This window comes from Orbicella franksi, chromosome 1 (assembly GCF_964199315.1).
Source record: "Orbicella franksi chromosome 1, jaOrbFran1.1, whole genome shotgun sequence".
NCBI lineage: Eukaryota > Metazoa > Cnidaria > Anthozoa > Scleractinia > Merulinidae > Orbicella > Orbicella franksi.
The window spans coordinates 40,606,383-40,630,124 of record NC_138145.1 but is presented as its reverse complement, the minus strand read 5'-3'; the positions used below and the strand labels follow the sequence as shown (position 1 = coordinate 40,630,124).

General features: G+C 42.3%; 1 protein-coding gene across 1 annotated transcript; it reads right to left on the bottom strand.

Moving 5' to 3' along the window:
* Nucleotides 1–344: 344 nt before the first annotated feature.
* LOC145480943 (antigen WC1.1-like) lies at nucleotides 345–22,684 on the bottom strand. The gene is made up of 16 exons (XM_081459293.1): nucleotides 22,538–22,684; nucleotides 21,089–21,280; nucleotides 19,957–20,225; nucleotides 19,139–19,397; nucleotides 15,085–16,916; nucleotides 14,415–14,583; nucleotides 12,096–12,821; nucleotides 11,119–11,475; nucleotides 9,415–9,666; nucleotides 9,087–9,292; nucleotides 7,924–8,047; nucleotides 7,427–7,732; nucleotides 6,519–6,791; nucleotides 5,267–5,536; nucleotides 3,608–3,904; nucleotides 345–2,775 (listed from the first exon to the last, which is right to left on the bottom strand). The coding sequence occupies exons 1-16, from the start codon at nucleotides 22,629–22,631 to the stop codon at nucleotides 2,498–2,500; spliced, it is 5,904 nt and encodes a 1,967-aa protein (XP_081315419.1). The 5' UTR covers nucleotides 22,632–22,684; the 3' UTR covers nucleotides 345–2,497.
* Between the last annotated feature and the right edge of the window lie 1,058 nt (nucleotides 22,685–23,742).

Below are 23,742 nucleotides of genomic sequence, written 5' to 3'. Positions count from 1 at the left end.
GATGTGTAACTGATTGGGCTACCGGGGGACTCCTTGACAAGGTTAGAAAATTTAATAGCTAAATACCTTAAACAACAATATACGTGTGACTGAGAAACTAATTTCGCTTTTACAAATGTGCCATTAAGAAAAATTGGAGACCTGAAAGAGATTGGTGTCTTCAATAACTTGTAGCCACTGTAAGGATTTTCCTTCTTCTAACAATAGCAGCTCGTAACCCTAGGAAACTTTTTATAGCTGCCAAAGCTTAGGGTAAAGTTTAGTTCTGTGCATCTTTTTCTTGTGGCAAACTCGCAAAAAATTCAAACAAAACCATTTTAAAGAATTTTAAATCATTTTTCAACTTTAGAAAGCTCTTTTCATGTCGGTTGTTAAATCATATGTTTACAACGCTTGGTGTTCCATTCGCTCTGGTGTCTCCATGTTGGTTAGGTTTAACTATTCAGGAGCTCTCATTATCTCATTTTGCAAGGGAGAATCCTAAAAAGATATCCTTGTTAAAACTAAGCTATGAAGGTCTCAGAACCGATTCATCTGCAAACTGCAGGCTTCGTTCTCAAATGTTCTTGTCAGTTCAATTGCACACAGAGGCCGGCGGATATGCTTTCCCGAAGCGTTCCCTAAGCACGCCTGAGCGTTTTATTGATCGTCGCAATAAATTAATGGCATGCAAGCTCCCAAGTCTAGAACTAAACTTTATTTCGAATTCTATGATAAAGTAAAGCCAAAATTAGTGAAAAAATGTGCAGTGCTTTCCTCAATTAATTTTTATGTATTTAACAGTCCAAAATGTTTTAAACTGCCTACAAATGGTTTGAATCCTTTTATTAATTTATTTTGCTATCGATATACTCTTTTCTACTCAGACTTCATTGAGATGAAAAGGTCGAGAACCCTAAAGACCTCATTGCAACAAGGGTATTCTAAATATGCAAAGAACGATTACAGTACTACTATAAGATATTAACGAATGACTTACACTTAAGAGGGAAGAAGGGCAACAGAGTTATTTCCCCATATAGGTGTTATTTCTAACTACTTATTAACCGATAGCGAGGTCTTTACGGGAAAATCTCAAATTCATTGAGACGTCTTCGTTCGGACCGAGCGATAGCGACACGCCAAGACCAAACTTTCGAGGTAAATAAGTAGTTTATTCTTATGGCTATTGGACGAAAGTTTCAGCTTCGTCATATATTCGTCCTGTCCGCCGGTCTTGTCCGGAACCAACTCGTTCACAAGTTAACGCTGTGGATTCGCTTTTCTCATGAAATTGTACCTCTTCAGAGTAACATAATTCACTCTCAAAGTGTTTCTTGTCACTCATTGTTTTGAGCTGCTTCAATTTTCAGAAAAAAGAGAACCAGTTTTTGTAATTACCTTTTGTTTTGTTTTTGCAGGTCCGTAATCGGCCCGTGGGCATAACGGCAGAATAATGCCCTAGAATCAGCCAATCCCAGCGCGCTTTATACCGCCCACAAACAGAAGCCATATAATAAAAATTAATGGTTGTCCCCCTCAAGTTGCTTTTAGATACGGAATCCAGTTTTTCCGCGGCAATATTACCACGCGCGTTGCGTGGATGTTTACGTGGAGGATGAAAGTTCGTGTAAAGCCGCTTGGGTTGTCCACGAAAGTAAAATCATCTTACATGATTAGTAACTAACCCGTGGGATTTCTGAGAACGGAAGGGGATTTTCTTAGGAATAAGGTCTATAAGGGGGATTAACTATCTTGCCCTTTATACTCGGTACAAGTGTAACTGTTACTGTAAGTTTTATTTACGCAAAGAACATGAACAGCTTCTAAGTTTTCTAGTGTGAAACTTTCACAGTGCGACCGAAAAACAATCCATCCCATAATATATCTTCCTCCAGTCCGGAAGCTGTGAATTTTGACTAAGCTCTTGAAGAAAGGTAAAGTTCTCTTCTGTTGTAAGGCTTGGCTTTACTTAGTGTTGGGTTGTGTTTGGACCCTTGCTATGTTCATTTTAAGCCTACAGATGCAAACAGTGTCAAACCGCAAAATTCTCTCCTTCTCCTAACATGGCTGAACAGATACAGCCCTTAAACAATTTAATTAAGCACTGCCTGTAAAGATGAAGCCTACTTAACGGACACTAACGCATATACCTAATGGCCTGTCCACACTATGGCGGAGAAATTGGAAAACGCAACAATCAGCGGTCATTTTGGATTTGAGTTTGAGGAAAACCCGCGCAGGGAAATCACCTGATTATCGTGACGCAATCGATTTCGAAAAGCTCCATTTTGAAGACGTTTTCGGTCCACACTAAAACGAAAAGCCGGCGTTTTCAAATTCCTCCAGTTTCAAGAGCGGGTTTTGAAAAGCTCCGCTTTCGTGACGGATTAGTGTGGACGGTAGGCTTAACCGTAACGTTTTCAAGTTTCTCCGGCATACTGTGGACGAGACCTAAAGCAACAGCTATACAGTTTATTTCTAAAAGCTTTTAAGTTCAGCATACATTCATTTCGCTTCATGCTGAGGCACCGTTAACATCTTCATCATAGGGCTCTGTTGTGTCCTCATAAGGCGTTTCTGCTTTTCCAAACGTCGACTGCACTTTGGATTTCAAGTCGGAGAATCGAGCTGGCTTGTCAATCAGCCTGTCGCCACTGAATTGACTATATGGAGACTTTCTGCATTTGTAGATGATGATGGCGATGACGACGACAACAACCAGTAAAACAGGAATGATGATGCCTATCAGCGTTCCCGTACTGAGGCCACGTGATTTCGCTGTTTGTACAGGTTCTAAAATAAGAAAATAAAATAAAACGGGAGAATTATCCCTATGTACCCTTTTTACTTTGGAGATACCCGGCAGAGCCGTTCTTAACTTACAGCGGTTTTCACTTGGATGTCGAAGGGTAAGTAAGTTTCACATAACTACGCTACACGATTGGCTTAAAATACTCGCGCCACTTTTTCATCCAATCAGATGTCAAACCAGAAACATTCGTGACTCGTTCGCACACGTTTTCCCGCGCCTCGCGTCACCTAAAGGTATTTACTTCAAGTTTTGATTGGTTCGTTGTATTGTTTGTGTCCTTTGTGATTGGCTAGAGTGATTACTTTGGTTTTGGGTTTACAACACTCAATTGAAAATCAATCTAAAAGTGGTAAGGCCAAAAGCAAAGTAATTACTTTGGCCAATCACAAAGGACATGCAAAACCCAACGAGCCAATCGAAACTTCAAATACACGAAGCCGACTCAAAGCGCAGGGAAAATAGAACAAGAAAGTCGCGATTAACTTGAATTTCAATTCTGCGCAAATGTTTAAAACCAATCACAAGGCAAAGTAGTGCAAAACCGAAGTAAAGACGATTTTCTTTCGACACTCAAGTTAAGAGTGTTGTGAGTTTGTCAAATGAACGCAGAAAATCAGCTCATTTCTTCAATTTTAAAAATTGAGGTACTAAGCTTAATGTAAGCTGCGAAAGTGTCGAATCTCACAAAGCTGAAGCATCTTGCAGCCGCGCTTTTTGGCGGGAATTAAACGCACGTGGTTCACTTGACTGCTGTGGTACAACATTACTGGGGGCTTAACATTTAATTTCAGCTAAACTGAAACACCAACTGACCTTTCTCGCGCGTTTGACCGTCCACAGTGAGCACTGCTGAGCGCCGAGCTTCACCGTGGCTATTTTTATATATGCACTCGTACGTTCCTGAATCTCCGACCGTGACCGAGTTAATCCGAAGCCTGGCCGATCCCTGTATGGGACTGAGTTCTATCCTGTCCGACGCCTCGACTGTTTCCGAATTTTTCTCCCACGTAATCTCAGGCTTTGGGTCCGCATATCCAACGCAGTAGAAAGACACGTTAGCTCCGGTAAGAACATTCTTGTCCACCGGCGGGATGTCGATTACAGGAGGTCCTGAAAAAGAAGTACGATGAAAGTAAAGTCTGCATACGAGCCAAGTGGCCATTCAAGCCAGAACTTATCTAGGTTTCTGTAGCATGAAGTGACTAGGGGTATTTCTACTCCCCGGGTTACCCTTCAGAATTAAATTCGTCGGCACTCATTTATACACCTGGGTGGAGAGAGGCGATGTGAGAGTAAAATGTCTTGTAACAAAATGTCTTGCCACACAATGTCCCCGGCCAGGGGTTGAGCCCGGGTCGCTCGATCCGGAGACGAGCGCACTAACCATGAGGCCACCGCGCCTCCACGAAAAAGAAGTATGCAATACAGTTATTGCATCACTATTTGCATTTTTCAAATTTGATTTTTCATGATAGTTAAGCAGGGAGAGGCAACTTCATACATACTTCTCGAGATGTTGCCTTGAATTTTTCAAACTTTTTCTTTTTAACAGACTTAAAGTGCCCATAATGTCAAAACCTTTTTTTCGCTCATCTTATTCTACATTTCATCTAATGAGCTTCTGCGAAAAAAATTTTCGATTTGGATAAAACGCAATATTTTTACGAATCTTTACAAAGTTCAAAATTCTATTTTCTTGCAGTCGACCCCTGCCGCTGATCACAAGAATAACGTGCTCAAAATGGCCACGAAACTGACGCCTGTGACGTAGGTTCAGGAACCTACGATGAAGACTGACGTTGTTTTCTGAATCATTAACGTTGTTACAAAGAGCGGCAACGCACCTTTCCGGCATTTTCAACTAAATGTAGACAACTCTGAAGCAAGATTAAGCAAACTCTTGTTTTCAAGTCAGATAAGTCATGACCCAAATCACGTGTTTCTGAATTTACGTCACGACTCACTTCAAACCGAGGAAGACTGGTGCGAATGGTGGACCAAAATGGCGGCAAATTTGAACGTCTTTAAAACTTCTAAAAAAAATTGCATTTTATCCAAATCGAAAATTTTTTCGCAGAAGTTCATTAGGTGAAATGAAGAATTAGATAAACGAAAAAAATTTTGACATTATGGGCACTTTAATAATACAAACTATAAATGCATCAAAATCACAATTCACGAAGAGAGTCCCCATAGAACTTTCAATATCTTTCGTTTAAACCTTTCGGCCTTTAATAAGTCAAGATTTATGAAAACCGTGTTAAAGAAAATCTAGCCCTTCTCAAGCTTGAAAGTACGCGATCTAAAAATTCAAAAGAAAGTCAGTCTTTTTTTCTCCTCTCTGTTATCTTCCTTTTCGTTCGTGGCCATTCATTTGAAAGTTGGTTTAAATTTACTTTCAAATGGTAACGTCTTTGGTCTTCATGGTGAAAGTCCAAAAGACAATTACAGCAAATGAACTTAGTTTCACACCTGTTATCAACAGCAGAATTTTCTTGGCTTGGACTGTGCCTCGATTCCACGCTATGCAGTAATACCTGCCCATGTCCTTTGCAGAGACCTGAAGAATCTTCAACTCTCTCCGAGTAACCACGTGTCGACTGTCATTAGTTACCAGCTCTCCGTCTTTCTTCCAAGCCATATTTGGAATAGGAAATGCTTTAACAGAGCAGCGCAGCGTAACATCTTGGTCTTTCTTTGCAGTTTTCTCCGGCGACCAGTTATTTGTGTATTGAATCGTCACTAAAACATGTGCAGAAAATAAAAAAAATTATACAAATATGAGATAAGGATTGACCGAAGTGTCCTCATTAGAGACGAGGGAATTTGCCGCGCTTTGAAGAAAATTTCAGTCAGCTAGCAACTTCCAGTCAACCAATCAATCAACCAATTATTCAATCAATCAATCAAGCGACCAGTCAGTCGGTCAGTCAGTTAGTCAATCAGTCATAAAAGTCAGTCAGTCAGCCAGTCAACAGTCAGTCAGTCAGTCAGTCAGTCAATCAGTCAGTAAGTCTGTCAGTCAGTCAATCAGTCATCAGTCAGTCAGTCATAAATGTCAGTCAGTCAGTGAGTCAGTCAATCAGTCATAAAAGTCAGTCAGTCACTCACTCACTCAACCAAGCAGCCAGCATATCATCCAACCAACCAACCAATCAATCAATCAATCAATCAATCAATCAATCAGTCAATCAATCAATCAATTAATCAATCAGCCAACCAGTACGTCAGTTAGTCAGTCAGTCAGTCAGTCAGTCAATTAGTCATAAAAATCTGTCAGTCAGTTAGTAAGTCATAAAAGTCAGTCAGTCATAAAAGTCAGTCAATCAGTCAGTCAACCAGCCAACCAATTATCTAGCCAACCTACCACCCAACCCACCAATCAACCAATCAATCAATCAATCCATCAATCTATCTGTCTATCAACCAACCAACCAACCAATCAATCAATCGATCGATCAGTTAGTCAATCAGTCAGTCAATCAATCAATCAATCAATCGATTAATCAGCCAAACTCAATCAATAAATTATTCGGTCAATCAAGCACGCAATTAACCAATCAATCAATCAATCAATCAATCAATCAATAATTCAATCAACCAATCAACCAACCAATCAATCAGTCAATCGATCAACCAATCATTTATTCATCTATTCATTCATTGAATCAGTCAACCAAACACTCAATCAATTAATCATACAAAAAATTCAGTCAAAACTCACATCCTACTGTAAGCTTGGCAGAAGCTACTGCCATACCCAATTCATTGTTAGCCTCGCACTCATAGTCCCCAGCGTCTTTGAAACTAGCGTTTTTGACCAGTAAAGTGTAGTTGCTGTCAATGATCTCGTATTTCTTGTTGTCGGAGAAGAGCAATTGACTCTTATATCGCCATGTTATGTTCGACCGCGGAAAGCTGGATACTAAACAAGCCAAAGTTGCCGTTTCGCCTTGGGCAACGTCTGCAGCTTGGACTCCGGGAATCTGAGGAGAGACTACAACCAAAACAAAAACAACGTGATTCTCTCTCTGAAAATGTAACAAATATTTCACCATAATTACTGGTTTCAGTGACATGTCATTAAAAATATCAATGGGGATCATTTAACAAACAAAGTCAAGAATTGACGTACATGCGGAGGCATTTTTCCTTTCCAAATAGAATTCCTTGATGAACAGAAACAACGAAGATTTAAGAAGCTCGGTCAGGGTATTTCGGCAACCGTACAAAATTAACTTTAAATTGGAGGAAACCTGAAAATAGCAGTTTACTAAGACGGAAAAACACCAAAGAAATAATAATAAACCATAAAGGTACAAGAACGGTTAAGGATGGAGAAGATTAACACGGATTTCAAACATCGAGCCTGAAACTTTAGGCTAAATTTTTCAATAAGCACAAGTCGTGACAAAACTCATTTAACGCGTGATAACAAAATATGTTGCTGGGGGTAGGGAAGTAGAATTCCCAATTCCACAACGGTGTAACGCATCAAGGAAAGATATGAACCCAAATCAAACAATTTACCATTCTTGCGTGAATTATTATAATGGAAGCTAACAATTAGTTGCGAATTAATCCTCATATAATGAGGATGACACTAGAATACCTCTTTTATCAAGTACTAACCATTCACGACCACGACCGCTGGCTTACTCTCGATTGAGCCAGCGCTGTTTACCAACGTGCAAGTGTAATTACCGCTGTCCTCAGCGACAGCGGATCGCACTATCAAGGTCCCGGATGCAGAGGTAATCCTCTTTGATCTTATGCCAGCCGCAGAGAGAGGTTTTCCGTTCTTTTTCCAGTCCCACACGGCTGGATATACAATGGGAGGCCTGGATGAACACTTCAGGTTAAACGCATCTTGAAATTTCACAGTGACGACCATTTCCGTGGGAATGGTATCAAACACAGGGGGACTGGAGGCAATAACTAAAAAAAAAACATATGGAAACAAGAAAGTTAAACCTCCAATGAGGTGAGCAAGGATTTGGCAAAATCGTTTATGTGTAACATACACCACTTATAATAACCCAGGCCCCGGGATCGCGAACGAGAAAAAGCCCAGACTAAGTAATATAACAGTAAAAAAAGCTAAAAATATAGACAGATGAGCACTTTACCTCTGCACTGCTGCCCATCTCCCGTGTAACCATTCGGGCATCGCATACACACGGATTCTTCTATTCCTTTCTGGGTATACAGGTCCAAGTCCACACACGTGACTTTCGCGTGACTGTCACACACCTACAAAACAGAGAACGTTTAGAATAGAAACCAGAGAAAAAGAATAAGATGGTAACAAGATTAGCTTGATACAGTTTTTCAGGGGATGGAATGCACTATCCACTAGATAAATAAATATGAAGTAAGTTTATCACGTGGAAACGTCATCCACACTTTTGATGACTAACAAGCAGTCGATCAATAAATCAATTTGTGTTTCAGTCAGTCAGCCAGGCAATCACACGCAAGGTCACTCGTTCAGTAGGTTAGCCTGCCAGGTTGTCATTCCACTAGCCAGACAGCTCGTCAATCAGTCAGTAAGTCAGTGAGTCAGTCAGTAAGTCAGTGAGTCAGTCAGTTGGTCAGTCATCAGTTAATCTGTGAGTCAATCAGTCAGTCAGTCAGTCAGTCAGTCATCAGGTCAATCAGTCTGTCAGTCAGTCAGTCTCCCAATCAGTCAGTCAGTCAGTCTCTCAGTGAGTCAGTGAGTCAGTGAGTCAGTCAGACAGTCAGTCAGTCTGTCTGTCTGTTTGCAGTTAGAGAGTCAGTCAGTCAGTCCATCCGTCCATCAGTCAGTCATTAGTCAATCAGTCAAAAAGTCAGTCAGCCATTAGTCAATCAGTCAATCAGTCAGTCAGTCATCAGTCAGTCAGTCAGTCATCAGTGAGTCAGTCAGACAGTCAGTCAGTCATCAGTCAGTCAGTTAGTCAGTCAGTCATCAGTCATCAGGCATCAGTCAATCAGTCAGTCAGTCAGTCAGTCATTAGTCATCAGTCAGTCAGTCCGTCATCGGTTAGTCAGTCAGTCAGTCATCAGTTAGCCAGTCAGTCAATGAGTCATCAAATCAATCAATCATTCAGTCAGCCAAATCGTCAGTCATTAAGTAGGTCAATCAGTCAGTCAGTAGGTCAGTCACCCATTATGTCAGCAAGTCAGTTAGTCATCGGCTACAAACATCAGTTAGACAGCTAGTCAGTCGGTCAGTCTGTCAGTCAATCAGTACTCAAGCGAGTCAGTCAGTGAATCAGTTTATCAATCTTGTGTCAAGTGTCTTGCATACCTGTAGTTCATCGCATGAACCAACATTGACCTTCCTACAGAAGTTATTGCTGAGTTCCTCCACAGTTGTATTGTCACACACTACACCAGCGTCCTCGCCGTGGCTTGGATCGCAGTTGCCTAATCCCCAGCCCAAATGACGACAATGGGTCAGCGAAGACTCAAAGCCAACACAGCTAACGTCATCCATCCATATGATACCGCTTCCTTTACAAACAACACAAATAAACACAAGCTTACCATTTTAGTAAATCAAAAGTTCTCTGGCTCGCTTGCGTAACATGTCACGTAAATACTTTCATGTCATGCTAACCGAAACACAGACTCACCCTTGCCAAAACTGGAATGTTTTGTTGCCTGTTTTGCCTTCCCAAATCCAAGTTCCCTGCAAACAACGTTTGCATCAGTTATGTCCCAGTCGTCATCGCAAACAGTTCCCCAGACTCCATCATAAAGCACTTCTACGCGACCCTCTCCTACACCGCCTCCAGCTAGTCGGACCTCAGGTTGCGATGGTTTTGGAAGAAACAGTGATGACACGGAACGAAGATTTCCGCAATCTTTGATGCAGGCACTGCCATCTGCAAACCAAACCATTAGCGTCAGGATCATAACTCCAGCTCACAGCACCTCACGTAAGGCTCAACATAAAACACATTATAATATTTTAGAAAATAGCCCAAAGAAAATAGGCGCGATTATTGGTTTAAAATTGTTTTTTCCATTACGCAATTAGATTATTCGCTATCGATTTCTATCATTGGTCCTGAAAAGCCCCAATGGGGAGTGGCCAACTAAGTATACATTTACATTTACACAAACATCGCGTGATAGTTGATCGAGAGCGAATAATCTAATTGTTTTAGTACAAATTTACCAGTCGTTCAAATTTTACGCAAATCCTCTTCACAGAATCTTCTAAAATGCCAAGAAGCGGCCGTTATTTTGCTAACAAGGGCACACTGCTACGCCAGCCACTATCTATCACGGAATAGTGAGTAGCGTTGCTAATCAGAGAACGGCATTCGTGATAGAACGCTAGTAGATTTATAGTTAAACTCGATAGAAACACGCACATGTTTTCTATTTCTTAAATAAATCTACTAGTGTTGTATCACGAATGCCGTTCTCTTATTGGCTACATTACTCACTATCTATTCTGTTGTACATAGTGAATAGCCTAACAGAATGTGGTTGTCAACAGAATGGCTGCCGCATCTTTGCGTCTTCGAAGTGTCTGTGAAGAAGATTTAGATTACTTATCGAGGTTTAGATTTATGCTAAAACAATTAGATTATTCGGACTCGATTTCTACGCGTGATAGTTGACGCAGGTAGATTTACTGCGATGATCACTCTTCACTTTCATCTACAACCGCAGTTCAAATATGAACTATTTCATATACACTTCACATCATTTCACTCCTCGCGGGAAGATATGAACTCAATTAATTGACCTCGCTCCTAATGTGTGGCTTCATAGCTCAGTTGGTAGAGCATCGCACCGGTATCGCGGAGGTCACGGATTCGAATCCCGTTGAAGCCCTGATTTTTTCAGGCTTCCTCTTTCCAATTGCTTAAATTGGAAAATTTACTGCGATGATCACTCTTCACTTTCAGAAATCTGTAGGTCAGAAACCTAATTGTTAAAAAAAAAAAAAACGAGTGGAAGTTTGGGAGAGCGAGAAATGCAGTGGGATTATGAGCCGTAGTAAAAATAGAAGTGTATAACGTTCGCTCCCAAAACCGTTGAAAACCACCCTGGCGTGAAGAAAAGAGAGTTGCATCCTTTATCATTGTCTGTTGAATGCCTTTCAAGGGTGTTAAAGAAAATGAAAGGCATACACATGAACAGGACATAATCGCCGTGACCCTTTCCATTGTAACCTTTACGTCACGCACACTGTTCACTCACTCACTCTCCTCTACTCTATTCCGGCTATTTTTGATTTCCGGCTATTTTTGACGTGACTAACGCTGCATACTGAATAAGCTAGTGACTTGTGTATGTGTTTTATTTCATAAAATACTTACTAAGAAATAAACCATTTGGGCACGACCTGCACTTGTCTCCAGCCTCCCCATCCGAGCACGTCTGGCAGATTTTGTCGCAGGGTTTACATAAACGCTCTTTGACGTTGCCATAGAAACCAGGCGGGCACTTTGTCACGCAATCCGAGGCGGTGTAAAAGAAGGGAAAATCACAGCTTTTACACGAAGATGCCTTTCCACTGCAGGTCTTGCATTTCAAAGCACACCTTTCGCACCTTTTTCCTTTCCCTACGAAAAAACCAGCGCCACAAGAAGATACACATTTGAGAGACATATCTGGACCTGCGCACTTGACTCCGGCATCTTCTGTGTGTCTGCAGTTGTGAGCTCCAATTCCACCTTAAAGAGGAGAAAAAATATCTTTTGTCATCATCATCATCATAATCATCATTATCGCCATCCAGCCTCAGCTCTAAACAGACTTTATAAACCTTGCATAAGGCTGACGCGCCTGAAATTTGAATTGAATCAATCACGATTCAGAAGGCGAGAAAAAAAGTATTGTACTGACGTCAAATGGATACAGGAAAGACAATGCAGTCGAGCAGCTTTTCTCACTGGGAAAGGCATTGAATGTTCACGAAAAGCAATTCATGCTTCCGAAAACCATATCAGATTGTAAAAAAGGAAAAATACGAAACATTTTGCGTCTCCAAGCTTTTAATTTGGCGCCAAAAGTGGGTCGCCCTTGTCCAGTAACTCACCAGTCGAGTGTCGCCGGGTAGGAAAATAGTTGTGTTATTTTAAACAAAATATGCTGTTCTTCGTCAAATTAAACACAGAAATCTCGAGTTGAGTATTAGAAGAGGCCAAAGCAATTTATCATGTCGACTATTATCATTTCGTTTCGGTAAGACAGCTTAGTTTTCACTGCGGCTCATACTGCGGGCGCATCCACCGTACGCTAGAAAGTACGCATTTTTTATCATGCACCGCTACTAATGCGCATGCGTACTTACCGGCTCTCATTTGGCAGTCCTTTATATTCCTTTCAGTCCCAGTGCATTGCAGATCATCAATCAAAATCTTTCCAGTTCCCTGCCCATATTTGGCCCTGGAGCGAGCTTCCACGCCCTTTCCCAGCTTCAGCTGTCGACAAATCACGTGCGCATCGTTGAGATCAAAGGAGTCATCGCAAACCGTTCCCCATTCCCCGTCGTGAAAAACCTCGACTCTACCCTCAACGGATGAGTTTGCGCCAACCAGACGAATATCGTCCACGCCTTGAAGTGTCATCTCGTTATCCTGACACTTTTGAACGCATTTTGATTGCCTAAGAAACTTGTTTGCATCGCACGAGGTGCAGTTGTCACGGCGTGCGTCGCAGTTGTAGCACTCCGGGTCACATAGCATGCAACTGCGCGTGACAGGGTCTGGAAAGTAACGCTCTAAGCAAAACGTCACGCAATTATACGTCGCGTTCCCTGTCTTGTTAAGAAACGTTTCTGGTGGGCACGAGGTGCAGTTTTCAGAATTCCCAGAGCAGGTTAGGCAATTTATACTGCATGTTCCACACCCGTTTTTAGAATCAAGAAAGGATCCATTCTTCGGGTCACAGTCACTCACAGAAAGACAATCTTGGGTGCTACTCGGACCTTGGCAGACTACTCCAGCATCCTCGGCGTGGTCACAGTTTTCATTTCCCCAGCCACTGAATGGGCAGCTAATCAATGAAGGTTCTTCTCCTGATCATGAGAGGAAGAAGAAGAAGATATCTATCAGGATAATTTCATATACAGTCGAACCACTACTGACGGCCACCTCTCTATAACGGTCACTTTATTTTGTCCCTGTGGATGGTCTGTACATTCACTCTTATTCTAACCTCTCTAAAACGGTCACCTATGAACAACGGTAACAGCCACTGAATAAAGCGCGTCCCAACAGCCACAGTAATCTCTCGGCAACGGCCAGTTAACCAACGACAGACGAACGCTGTATACAAAACTCCACTTGGTCAAGATCTTTTATTGCGTGCCTGCGTCTTTCTTGCGTGGACTGGAACGGAAAGGATTTATTATATGGCGTTCGGGAAAATTTTTCTTGCGGGACACCGCGGGTAGTCCCGAGCGGGCAAAATAGCTCCATCTTACCCACTCGGGTAGCCAATCACCGCGAAAGATTTGGTTTATCTTGCCCGCTCACGGATGAACAATAATCTTTATTGGTTCACAGACAAAACTTCATGGGAGATAACAAATACATTAGAAGAGAGTGAGAGAGAGCATTCTCACGCATTCATTAACTATACTCTTCAGCAGGCTCCTGTCTACAGTCCAACCCCTATTAAGCGGCCGCCCTCGTGGAAATAGGAGGTGGCCGCTTAATAGGGGCTGATGTACTTTAAACATTTTTTTAAATATCGAGTTGATTTTTCTATTTGTTATGTAAGTGAATATCGAATCACGTCAAGACAGTCCCGATAAACGTACTTTGAATGTTTTTAGCAGCCATAACTTTCCATTTCGGACTCTTATCTGTCATCGCCTTTTCCAAACCTAGGCTTAACTAAGTGTTTAAAATTTTGGGTAGCCATTTAATATTGGTAAAGGCAATAGCAACAACCTTATCGGGAGGACCAGAAGGCGGCCACGGCTGCTTAATATGAGGTGCCTGGTTCATGGGGATTTTGGGCGGCCTCTAAATAGGTGGCTTAATATAGATTCGACTTTCAGAGCGGAAAAACGCACTGCGCAGCTTTCTCCGCATCCCCAGCCCTACTTGCGGACTCAGGTAATAATGCAAGCTGCAATGGTGGAAACAACGGTGGACTGTAATAAAGTATTCGAGGATGTCGCTCGATTGATTTCTTTATACTTGAGCAAGCATTAATTTTTTTTCGGTATTTCACTGTTAAGAAAACAAGGCGCGATACCCCTGCTTGCTGATTGGCTCTCTTGTTTACATATCTAGTCCTGTGCTTAACTATGGATGCAATAAGTAAAGAGGGCTTGTGGAAAAAAATGTGTCTTAGCACAGAAATTTCTTGTATACCGCGGGGAAATAAAGGTTCGGGAACCCTCTTTAGGTTAACTTTGTCCAAAGAAAATTGATTCCCCAAGAAGACAATACACCAGCCCTCCATTAATGGCGTGAATATGATGCTCCTTACCGAGAAAATTGGGAAAGCATATAAAGTTCGTGACATTTTTTGCTTACAAGATCGACGAAATTCCCGCCTTTTTTTCAAACTTGGAGCCTGGCGCGGGGCCAAACCTCGCGCGCGCTTATTACGTTTCTCCGCTCCGAAGATTCGACTGTATTCAACTCGTTCTTACCGGTGCAATTTACATCGTCCATCCAGACATCGCCCACCGCTTGCCCATACTTCGCTCGTACAGTAGCAGCCGTAGCATTTCCCATCCCTAGCATTCTGCAGACAACATTGGCATCTTTGATGTCCCAGGAATCGTCACAAACGCTGCCGTACTTGCCGTTGTGATAAACCTGAGGCGGAATCGAAAATAAGGGAGACAGAAATGAGTGATAACGTCATGTACAACTACTCTACGGCTCTCGTTTGTCAAGCAAATGAAGTTTTACCTCGTTTACCGTAAATTGAGTTGAATTGAAGTGTCTTTGAATAGGAGTTCGATAAAGTTCTAAGCGAAGAATAGATTTACACTACACGTAAAGCACTAAGATAATTCGCTTTCGATTTCGATTCTCTGCGTTAGGGCTTATAGGAAAAAACAAATGAAAAACGCAATTCGTCTGTTTTCTTTTTCCAAATTTTACATTTGGCTTTCACGCCCTTCATCTTAAAAAGTTGAATATAATTCAATATGATTTTTAAACTGGCGTGCAGAAGAAAATTTAGAGGTGAACAATGAAGACGATAGAGTGTTTCTGTTGAAGAACTATCGGTTAATAGTTGCCCATTGGAATTTTGAAAAATCTCGAGCGGATAATCTCATTATTAACGAGGATATTAGACATATTAATTACCTCAACGCGTCCCTCAGACGACGTCGGGCCATTAACAAGACGTACTTGTGGTATGGTAGTTGGTTTGTACAAAGGCGCACAATCTGTCACACAACTCGAATCTTTCTTGTACCTGGAAGGATCACATGAAGTGCAGTTATCTGGCTTAACTTCGCAGCTGCCGCACGTGGCGTTACATTTAAGGCATGTGTCACCTGCAAGATAGTAACCACGCCCACATTCGGCCACGCACGTGTAGTTCTTCTTGTAATAACCGGTTGAGCAAGTTGGGCAATTGTCGGCAGTGCCAACGCACGTGCTACACGAGACATTGCACTGAGAGCACGCTTTTCCGGCGTTTTGGTAGAAGCCGTCCGGGCACTTTGGCTGGCAGGTCCTCACACCGGGTCCCGAGCAACGAAGTACTGCATCTTCCTCGTGTCTACAGTTAGTTTGGCCCCATGGACTGTGACGACATTCGTGGAGAGTTTTCTCGTTGCCTGTGCAGAAAACATCGTCAAGCCAAAGTTTACCATTAGGTAACTCCGAGGATTGTCTTGGGATGTGAGTGAGTGACGCACCAGAGTCTGCAGTTCCGAGGCCAAGCTCTCTACACACCACGGAGGTCTCTCTGTCATCCCATCCATCATCACAAACAGTTCCCCAAACTCCCTGGTGAAAGACTTCCAGCACGCCTTCCAAATAGTCTGATCCGTTACTCAGTCGTACCAGCGCTCCATTTGGAGACTTATCGTTCGAAATCTTAGGTATGACAGGTACAGCAACCTTTGCACCAGTACAGTTTTGGAGACACGCGTTGTTGTCAAAGACCAGGGGCGGTGTGCACACTGTACATTGTGGAGTGTCGTTAGCGCTGAGATATGTACACTGCAAACATTTAGACGGGCAAGCAAGACAGGAATAGTTCTTATCAAACTTGTAAAATGAATTACCACAGTCGCTTACACAGACACCGTCTTTTTGATACAAATCAGGGCCGCAGCCCGATTCGCATTTGCCACCCTTTAACGCTTTCGGAACCTTGCACGAAGTGCAATTCTTCGGATCACTTCCGTCGGCACACGTCACGCATATGGTAGTGTCACATTTGCGACATTCCCTGGAAGGAAGATGGCCGTACTCGCCAGCAGGACATTTATCAATGCAGGTATTATTATTTAAGACTTTCGGGGCTTTGCACTTTGTGCATCGAGAGCTGGTTCCCAGGCATTCGGAGCACTGAGCGTCACATAACTCGCAAACGTCGACATCGTTCTTAAACCAGCCTGGCCTGCACTGCTTCAAGCATTGATTGGTCTGAGGCGGACCACCTTTTGGCCCCGTGCAAACGACTCCCACATCGTTGCTATGGTAACAGCGCCTGCCACCTGTACGAGGTGCATTCTTGCATTCGAACAAACTGCTTTCCCGTCCAGTGCAGTTCATGTCATTGGCCCATACTGAGCCCCTTCCAAACCCGTACACAGTTTTCTTAACAGCTCGTAAAGCGCCTCCAAGCCCAAGCTGTCGGCAGGCTACAGTAGCTTCAGGAAAATCAAACAGCTTGCCACAAACCGTGCTCCATGCTCCACTGACAAAAACTTCCAATCGGCCCTCGAGCTCAGTGGAGTTAATTCCAGCAAGGCGTATCCGTCGTCTTTCGCCAACGAACGATGGAGCGCAACTCACTAAGCACTGATCTCCTTTAAGGTACCGATCATCCGGGCATGTTGTACAAGAAGAGAACGACCTTCCGTCTGCGCATGTCCGGCAATTGAGGTCACATCGTTTGCATTGCCCATCAGAAGTGTCACCATAGAAACCTGGTCCACACGTTCTTACGCAGCTTTTGTCTGTTGGAGTAAATGTGAAAAATGTAAGCATATCAAAACAAGAAAGAGCAGGAGCCATAATCGGGGACGGAGACCGTAAGCGCGCACCATTTCTAGTATTGGGGCTGTCCCTATGATATGGGACAATTTTTCTATTTTTAGAACAAATTGCGCCATCATGTGCGGCACACGCGCGTACATGCTGCGAGGATTTTTGCGGGTGTAGCGAGGGGAAATGACGTCCGAAATTCCCGAAATGTTTGATGCTTTGGCCCACAACTCAATACGTTTGTCTCTTGGTATTTTTCTTCCGTATTTTCGTCGTAAGCTGTTCCAGTTTGAGTGAAGTAAGACAGTGTCGAATTCAGTAATGTCCCGCTTTATATCACTGACCAGGTTGTGCTCCGCTGCTTCTTTTACAAGAGCTCCACATTGCTCCACTCTAATTAGTTTCCCATATGTTGGAGATTAGCAGCTTTTCCATAACACGGCAAAAGACTAGTTGGATATATTTGGATATAGCAGCGTTTTAGGACTTCAAAGTTTCCCTCCTCTTGCCACACGCTTGCGAGGATTTCGCCAGAGTCTATCTCGACCGATAAGTCAAAAAAAAAAAAAAAACAATAATGGCAAGTTTGAGTTTCGCCTAAATTGTAAGCAACGCTTGATGTTTTATTAAGGCCCAATAAGTGACAATAAAGTTTATGTCTGTAGATGCTGCTCAGTTTTGTTTGTGTAGAAATCCAATAAATTGCCCTTTTGTCGATGAATAAGAGCGCCCGCCGATGCGTGTTTTGTGCAGTCAGTAAAACATGACAAATTGGACTTCCACACTTTCGTGTGAAAACGTACATCGAACTCATATAATATCTCTAGTTTTTAAATATGTTTAACCCTTTGAATACCAAACTTTCGCCAAAAATACCGTTTTCAACCGTTTAGTCAGGTTTTTTAGCTGCCATGACGCTAAATAAGCCTAAGTTTTGCTAAGAAAGCTTTTTTTTTTCACTAAAAGGAGAGATTTTTCAAAGATTAGGCGCAAAATTGAGCAAAATTTCAATTCCGGGTATGCGCATAAGCCAAAAGTTTTCTCATCCTGGAGAGTTTAAACGAGATTTGAGCGAATTTTGAAAAAAATTGTCCCACGGTGTTATAATAACAAGTTGTTTCTTATTATAACACCGTAGGACAAAAAATGACACCATTGAATGGTCAAGAGTCTTTAGTCGGTAAATTACCCATACATTGAACGAATTTAACGTCAACTCCTGATCTCCATACAAACTCTTATATTACGCTTGGGTGACCTGTGGTCAAGATTTGTTGACAATTGAAAACACCGACTCGGACTTGAAAGTACATGCGCTCCACTATGCAAATGAGCTACTTGTACGCGCCTTTCCTTGCAAAAACTTTTGCAAAGTTGAAAACTCGTCAAACAAGCAAAAACAATGAGAAACTATCAAAAACAGGTTTTTGTTATGATTAAGCATTGTTTGGGAAACTCACAAGTTAACTCGATACCAGAGTAAAGAGTTTTCTTACATAACTTTTCTTTACAGAGCGAAACGCAAAAGCTTACGCGTACAACTAGCGCGAGCAGATATTACTCATTCACAGCACGAAATTGAAGTCTTGTTTTCGACCCTGAAAATCTCACCGTTTCCATCAGCTCAGAACATAAAACTACATGTAACAGCTCTGGTTCTTATTCCCTGCCTTATTTCCTGCCATCGCTGTGAAAAAGCCGCAAGAGAATCTCGCAACTCTCACCATTTGATCACGCAACGTGACAACATCCACGCGGGGGACCCACGAAATGTGCGTGGATCCGCGCAGATATATGTCGTCAGGGTGGGGCAACTCGTTTTAAAAATAGAAAAATTGTTCCATATCATAGGTGCGCGCGGATCTCAAGACTACGTCCTCGATTATGACTCCTGGTAAGAGTAGATGCCAAATTGCTTTGCATATGCAGTCAGTTATAACGACAATAAGGTGTTTTCCGTTGTAATGAATTGTGCTCCTACAACATGCGTACAGGACTAGCCAGGCTTAAAAAGATCAACTTTACAACTTTCATTCAATACTGACAGGACAAATAAGTAATCAAATAAAACATCAAATAAAAATGATATTTTGACGCGCGCCTCAGTTGGACGGGCGAGTTTTGTCTTTCAGTCAGTACACAATTCGCATGCGCTTCTGTATGTGCCGCTGATCAGATGGCTTAATTTCATTACCTTTTCGAAATCGCGAGGGGTCGCAGCTGGTACATGTTGTTGGGGTATCTTCACACGTGAGGCAGCTTGGAGAACATGCGGCGCACTGTCGCTTGCCAACCTTCTGATAGTAGCCATCCCCACAGCTACCGACACACTCCCTGGTTGTATCAGGCCCTACACACCGCACACCGGCATCTTCAAAATGGCTGCACGTGTGGTTACCCCACCCATCGTGATTGCATCTTTCCAAGCGCGTCTCAGATCCCGTGCAGTTTACCTTTTAGCGAAGAAACAAAATAATTTAACATGATAACAAAACAAATTACATTGTGACCGCTATATACTGCCAAAATTAGCTCATATAACTACTGACTGAGGTGTGTAGAGTAAATGGCTTATGTTTTTTTGTTTTTTTGTTTTTTTGTTTTTTTTTCTAGTTTGCTCGTCATTTGGTTGTCATGAAGGGTACAGTAATAAAGAATGTGTGATCAGGCCAGACCCGGTCCAGGTCTCAAGCCGTCATCGTGAACACGCAGGAAAGGTAAGAAATTTCCGAAAATTTTGGTGCACCTCGCAAGGTTGTCCTCTTTTCCCGAAATTCCGGAAAATGCTGTTTCATTCGGCTCTAGAAATTTCCGGAAATGCAAACCGGAATTCTTGGTCGAATGGAAAGCGCCCTATGTCACAGAAAACATTTATAATTATGTAAAATCAGGCCTTCACTCACTTGCAAGTATCTGAAAACAGATACTCTGAAAAAAACGCCTTCACCATTTGTTAGAGGTTTACTGATTACCAGGAATCTAACTCAAATGTATGAAAAATAAAATGACCACCTTTGATAGCCAAATGGGCTGTGAATCTTTTCCTTTCCCCAGTCTCCCCATTTTCACAGCCTCTTGTGCCTTTCCTAGTAACAACTCCTGACATACAACGTTGGCGTCTTGGATATCCCAGGAATCATCGCAAACTGTGCCCCAGACCCCGTCGTGATTAATTTCGACTCGGCCTTCGAAGTGGTTACTTCCGCCCACTAGTCTAATCTGAGTAATAGGCGGACCTTTTGCGAGGAGGCCGTCACCACAAGTTCGGACGCAAGATGTGTCTGTTGAAAAATACCTTGACATTAGCTATGAAGTACAAAAAAACATTAACCGTTTCTTGGAATCCGTTTCTCATACAGTGAAAGACGTAAAAGAGGGTGGTGAAGGGGGGTTATAGATCACGTTTCACGGAAAATAAAGCAGCCCTTTCACAATTCACGAAAAATACAACATTGGCATTTCACGCTTCACGGAAAATAAAAGAGAACGTTTTGAAAAATCACGGTTCACAGCAACTATGGAAATCACGATTCACGAGGCAAAAAAATGGCTATTTCACATTTCACAGGAAATAAAAAGGGCCGACCACGGGTCACGAAAATACCCTTTACTACCCTCGTAAAACCATACAAGGCCGCGGCATTGGCCAAATGAGAGGAAAGACAAATGGACTGAGGTCTCCAAGACCACCATGAGGGGCAGGTTGAACTAATTGAAAGTACAGGCAGAATTCCTGTCACTTGCGCATAAACTGGCAAACTTTCTAATTGACCATAATATAAATTTAAGCAGATTTAAGTGAGCTACGTCACGGTTTGGACATATTGAAAAATTTAGCCTAAATTTTTCAGTTCGTTGTTTGTAACCCATCCTCAGCTAGTAAAACTAAAGCGAGGTATTGGTAACTAGCTAGACAACAATGAACAAAAGAAACTACATCTGCTGTTTGTTTTCTCTTTCTCCTGAAATTGAAATGGCCGAAAAACAAGAATTTTCAATGAAAGCTAGTGCTCACGAGTTGACAATCGATGTTGCTACTCTATAGAACTCTTGTTTTCCTGTTATCCCACCTTTTGATCATGGGGGTGGAGAGGTTACGTGCAATTGTCTGTTACAGGTATCCTATAAAAATATAACCTGATACCTTGGAGATAAAATGGAGGATTGCAACTTGTACAAAGGTCATTCAGTTCGCCGTTCCGACACGTCTTGCATTTGGAGGAACACTTTTGACAGGTGCTTGTTAAGGTGTCTCCATAGTAGCCAGGGCCACAGTCCGCTACACAGTACAGTTTCGTCTTTAAAAAAGTTCCCACGGGGCACAAAGATGGAGTCACTGGAAGTAAACAACGCATGAGCAACGTTAGGACGCGGAAGCTCGGAACTCACAGCGTGAAACTACGTCTGAGTCCATTCTCCCCTTTAGAAATTAGCAAAAATCGGGGGCGAGTCTCGTAATCGCTTGTGGGACCGTAACTGGAGACAATACAGTTTCTCGTTTTTTGATTTGTCCCCAGTACGGTCCCACAAGTATCTGCGAGATGAGACTTAAGCCAGGCTCTACGCGTTCGATCTAAAATGGCGGATTAGATGCAGATGTTGCCGAACGCCGAGTGGAGAGCTTGTTGTTCTCAAGGTTTTCTTTATTTCTTAATTAACCGGCGGCGGCTTAATTCCATTTGCTAGCGAAGTTGTAAGAGAGCCGAATAAAGCTATCCTAAGCCCGACTTAACAGCAATGCAAAAGTAAAAGTACGTGATCGAAGCATTATCAAGTATTTATGCATGTGATCATTGTCCCCACTGGCAACGACCCAAGGGGTCGACGAACTGAGAAATTTACTGTATTGAGCCTGACGTGATCATGACAGCGTAATATTTGCAGTTTCGCGTTTAGCTCTAACCGTTGACTATGGGTACCTCAGCAAAATCAATGCAACTTTCCTAACTTTAACTTAGCTCAACTCTTTAATCCTAGAGCAAGTTTCACTTGTAAGTAAACAATGACAAACTTCCCACGTGGTTTCACCTACACAGAAAACACGCGATATTGAATAGCAGATTAGCTTCAATGATTTTGGACCTCGACATGCATTAAAATATAGTACGGCAGCAGCTTTTTACTGAACATTTCTAATATTTTCAATTTATCAGTGTACGTCTTTTGTTTAAATGAAGCTCGTATCCCTTAGGAAGCCATTCAATTCGTTTTAAGACAAAAGTACCTCACCGAATTGTGTTGCGAAACGTTCTGCATGACTAATTGCATGGATAATATGCAGCGTGGTCGTGTATATTGCTCGGTTTACATCAGTCCTTGAGCGGCAGATGATAGCTTCGTCATGTTTTGAAATCACGATTCGACTCTCCCGCACCGTAGTTCAGTAATACTATTACCGCTTGCAGTTCAGAGCGCGAGGTGTTTGTCCCGTAAGGATCGAAACATCCTAATTTTGTTGGACTCATTATGCAATGTTTTTCCATACGTGCTAGACAGTGGCAGGTTGATTCATATAGTAATGCGAAGTTTGTTTCTCGACTGATAAGCCGTGATACAGACGTAATGAAACGTATAGAACTAAAATGTCTCTAACCTGATTCACTTGCAGTACTTGCCAGATGAAGGAGACAGAACAAAGCAGCTTTACTTAAGAAATTCACAAGGCTAGCAAGCCCTCGCAAATCCATCTTCGATTCACCTCGCTGGATTCTGCGATGACTTTATTGATGACAGTAAAGTGCTTTTTATCACAACAAAAGAATTTTTACTCCAGGGGAGGGGTGCAGTGTCGCGCTAATTCAAGGCGCGTTTTTCCTTGTCTGCCACAACAATGAAGCTTCGTCGGACATTTGACATATTTGTTAAGATGAAGAATAAATTTCAAATCCCAAGGACAGCCATCATTTAGCCCTATAATTGGGAAAATTTGTACGCCACACCGCCAGAAATAAAGATGATGCTCTTGATTCCGAGTGGGGGTGGGGAGAGGGGGGCTTAGGCATCTTTTCACCGAAAATATCGCATTATGTTGCCTCCATTTTGCCCTATTTTCCGAGGTTACGATTAATTAATATGTATCTCTTTTTCTCACGAATTTATCCCGAAAATATTCAATGAATTTTTTCTCCCTTTTCATTGACCGAGAGCCCACCACGTGACCTGCAAATAACTGCCTACAAATAATAGTCTGCTCATGGGTAATGCCTTCGAATGAAGTTTGGCTGCAAATAACATTCTGCTCATGCGTAGTTGTAACCACGCTCTTGTGTGAAAAATGACAGATCGCTTCCCTGAGGCTGTCAGCGAGTGATATAAATATGAAAACGTATTTGGTGATCGAATGATAAAACAATTATTGTACTCGGTTATCGTAAAAATATCGTGATTATCAGTGTCTCGCAGATCACTTATTTGTCTCAATCTTTGGCTACGGCAAATAACTGATCTACTTGCCACTGACAAAACATGAAATTTTCCTCAATCTCGTCCAATACAGTTCTTAAAAGTTCCTTTATCCCCCAAAATTCCAGGAAGGCCACTCTGCAACGATGTACAATATGTTTCAAACAAAAAAAGAGTTCACTCCCCAACATTATATCGGTAGTTTAGAAAGCCGTTTAGGCGCTTAATTCAAGCAATCCCTCCCTCTCCCTCCCTGCCCCCCGCCCCCAAAACTAGGCAGCAAAGAGTCCAGGGGAAGTTAGTGTTTTCGGTTCTATGGTTTGTGTGGTCGCTTTTAGATGGGGGTTTCGGTTTTTGCGCTTAAAATTTGCGGTTTGGGAGTTTGATATCCATTAC